This window comes from Malurus melanocephalus, unplaced genomic scaffold (assembly GCF_030028575.1).
Source record: "Malurus melanocephalus ecotype Western Australia unplaced genomic scaffold, MMel_1.1 scaffold_1203, whole genome shotgun sequence".
NCBI classification, from domain to species: Eukaryota; Metazoa; Chordata; class Aves; order Passeriformes; family Maluridae; genus Malurus; species Malurus melanocephalus.
The window spans coordinates 7,554-10,231 of NW_026624435.1; the positions used below are offsets into that span (position 1 = coordinate 7,554).

Consider the following 2,678-nt stretch of genomic DNA (forward strand, 5'->3'; position numbering starts at 1 on the left):
TAGGCCTCGGCCACCAGGTGTGGGTGTGACACCACCATGGACTTCCAGCCCGACGTCTCCATCACGTCCGAGGCGTGGCTGCAATGCGGGCACACAGGGGTTAATGGGGTCAGCGAGGGGGGATTTCACTGCGGAGTGTGCCCTATAGTGTGTGCCCTATAGCCCATGCCCTATAGATTCTACCTGCAGAGTGTGTCCTATAGTGTGTGCCCTATAGCGTCTGCCCTATAGATTCTACCTGCAGGGTGTGCCCTATAGTGTGTGTCCTATAGTGTGTGCCCTATAGTGTGTGCCCTATAGTGTGTGCCCTATAGTGTCTGCCCTATAGTGTGTGCCCTATAGTGTCTGCCCTATAGCATGTGTCCTAAAGATTATCCCTGCAGGGTGTGCCCTATAGTGTGTGCCCCTATAGTGTGTGCCCCATAGCCCATGCCCTATAGATTTCACCTGCAGGGTGTGCCCTATAGTGTGTGCCCTACAGTGTGTGCCCTATAGTGTGTGCCCTACAGTGTGTGCCCCATAGTGTGTGCCCCCATAGTGTGTACCCTATAGATTCCACCTGCAGGGTGTGCCCTATAGTGTGTGCCCTATAGTGTGTGCCCCATAGTGTGTGCCCTATAGATTCTACCTGCGGGGCGTGCCCTATAGTGTGTGCCCTATAGTGTGTGCCCCATAGTGTGTGCCCTATAGATTCCACCTGGGGGGCGTGCCCTGTAGTGTGTGCCCTATAGCCCATGCCCTATAGATTCTACCTGCAGAGTGTGTCCTATAGTGTGTGCCCTATAGCACGTGTCCTATAGTGTCTGCCCTATAGATTCTACCTGCAGAGTGTGCCCTATAGTGTGTGCCCCATAGTGTGTACCCTATAGATTCTACCTGCAGAGTGTGCCCTATAGCATCTGCCCTATAATGCATATCCTACAGTGTATGCCTTATAGTGTGTGTCCTATAGATTCCACCTGTGGGGCGTGCCCTATAACATCTGCCCTATAATGCATATCCTACAGTGTGTGCCCTATAGTGTGTCTCCTATAGATTCCACCTGCAGAGCGTGCCCTATAGATTCCACTTGCAGGGCATGCCCTATAGATTCTACCTGCAGGGTGTGCCCAATAGCATCTGCCCTATAATGCATATCTTACAGTGTATGCCTTATAGTGTGTGCCCTACAGATTCCACCTGCGGGGCGTGCCCTATAGATTCTACCTGCAGCTTTGGCCCTATAGTGCATGCTCTATAGATTCCACCTGCAGGGCGTGCCCTATAGTGTGTGCCCCATAGTGTGTCCTATAGTGTGTGCCCTATAGTGTGTACCCCATAGTGTGTACCCTATAGATTCCACCTGCAGGGCATGCCCTATAGTGTGTACCCTATAGATTCCACCTGCAGGGCGTGCCCTATAGCGTGTGCCCTATAGTGTGTGTCCTATAGATTCCACCTGCAGCTTTGGCCCGATAGATTCTACCTATAGTGTCTGCCCTATAGCGTGTGTCCTATAGATTATCCCTGCAGGGTGTGCCCTATAGTGCATGCCACATAGTATCTGCCCTATAGATTCCACCTGTGGGGCGTGCCCTATAGTGTGTGCCCCATAGTGTGTACCCTATAGATTCCACATGAAGGGCATGCCCTATAGTGCGTGCCCTATAATGCATATCCTACAGTGTGTGCCCTATAGTGTGTGCCCTATAGCGTGTCCTATAGATTATCCCTGCAGTGTGTGCCCTACAGTGTGTGCCCTATAGTGTGTGCCCTATAGATTCCACCTGCAGGGTGTGCCCTATAAATTCTACCTACAGCATGTGTCCTATAGCGTGTGCCCTATATGCATGTCCTATAGTGCATGCCCTATAGATTCCAGCTTCAGGGTGTGCCCTATAGTGTGTGTCCTATAGATTCCACCTGCAGGGCGTGCCCTATAGCGGGTACCCTATAATGCATATCCTACAGTGTATGCCTTACAGTGTGTGCCTGATACGTACAACGTGTGTCCTATAGTGCATGTCCTATAGTGCATGCCCTAGATTCCACCTGCAGGGCGTGCCCTATAGTACGTGCCCTATAGCGTGTGTCCTATAGTGTCTGCCCTATAGTGTCTGCCCTATAGATTCCACCTGCAGGGCATGCCCTATAGTGTCTGCCCTATAGCACGTGCCCTATAGAGTGTGTCCTATAGCGTGTGCCCTACACATTCTCCCTGCAGTGTGTGCCCTACAGTGTGCACCCTATAATGTCTGCCCTATAGCATGTGCCCTATAGTGTGTGTCCTATAGATTATCCCTGCAGGGTGTGACCTAGTGTGTGCCCTATAGCATGTGCCCTATAGCATGTGTCCTATAGATTATCTCTGCAGGGTGTGCCCCATAGTGTGTGCCCTATAGCATGTGCCCTATAGCACATGTCTTATAGATTCTACTGGCAGGGTGTGTCCTATAGCGCGTGTCCTATAGTGTGTGCCCTATAGCATGTGCCCCATATCGTGTGCCCTACAGATTCTCCCTGCAGGGTCTGCCCTATAGTGTGTACCCCACAGCTCTGGCTCTACAGATTCTCCCTACAGTGTCTGCCCTACAGCTTTTCCCCACAGTTTCTCCCCTACAGCTTCGGCCCTACAGCTTTTCCCTACAGCTCTTCCCTACACTTTTCCCCAATGGTTTCTGCCCCACCATTTCTGCCCC

General features: G+C 51.6%; 1 protein-coding gene across 1 annotated transcript in view; it reads right to left on the reverse strand.

Annotated features, from left to right (window-relative positions):
- Window positions 1-5: 5 nt before the first annotated feature.
- Window positions 6-2,678, reverse strand: part of LOC130586554 (speckle-type POZ protein-like) — a gene marked incomplete at its 3' end in the record, with an annotated part of 20,903 nt that continues 18,230 nt past the window's right edge. Inside the window, exon 10 of the mRNA XM_057387393.1 lies at window positions 6-122. Coding sequence (XP_057243376.1) covers window positions 6-122 — 117 coding nt within the window. The remainder of the gene's footprint in view (window positions 123-2,678) is intronic.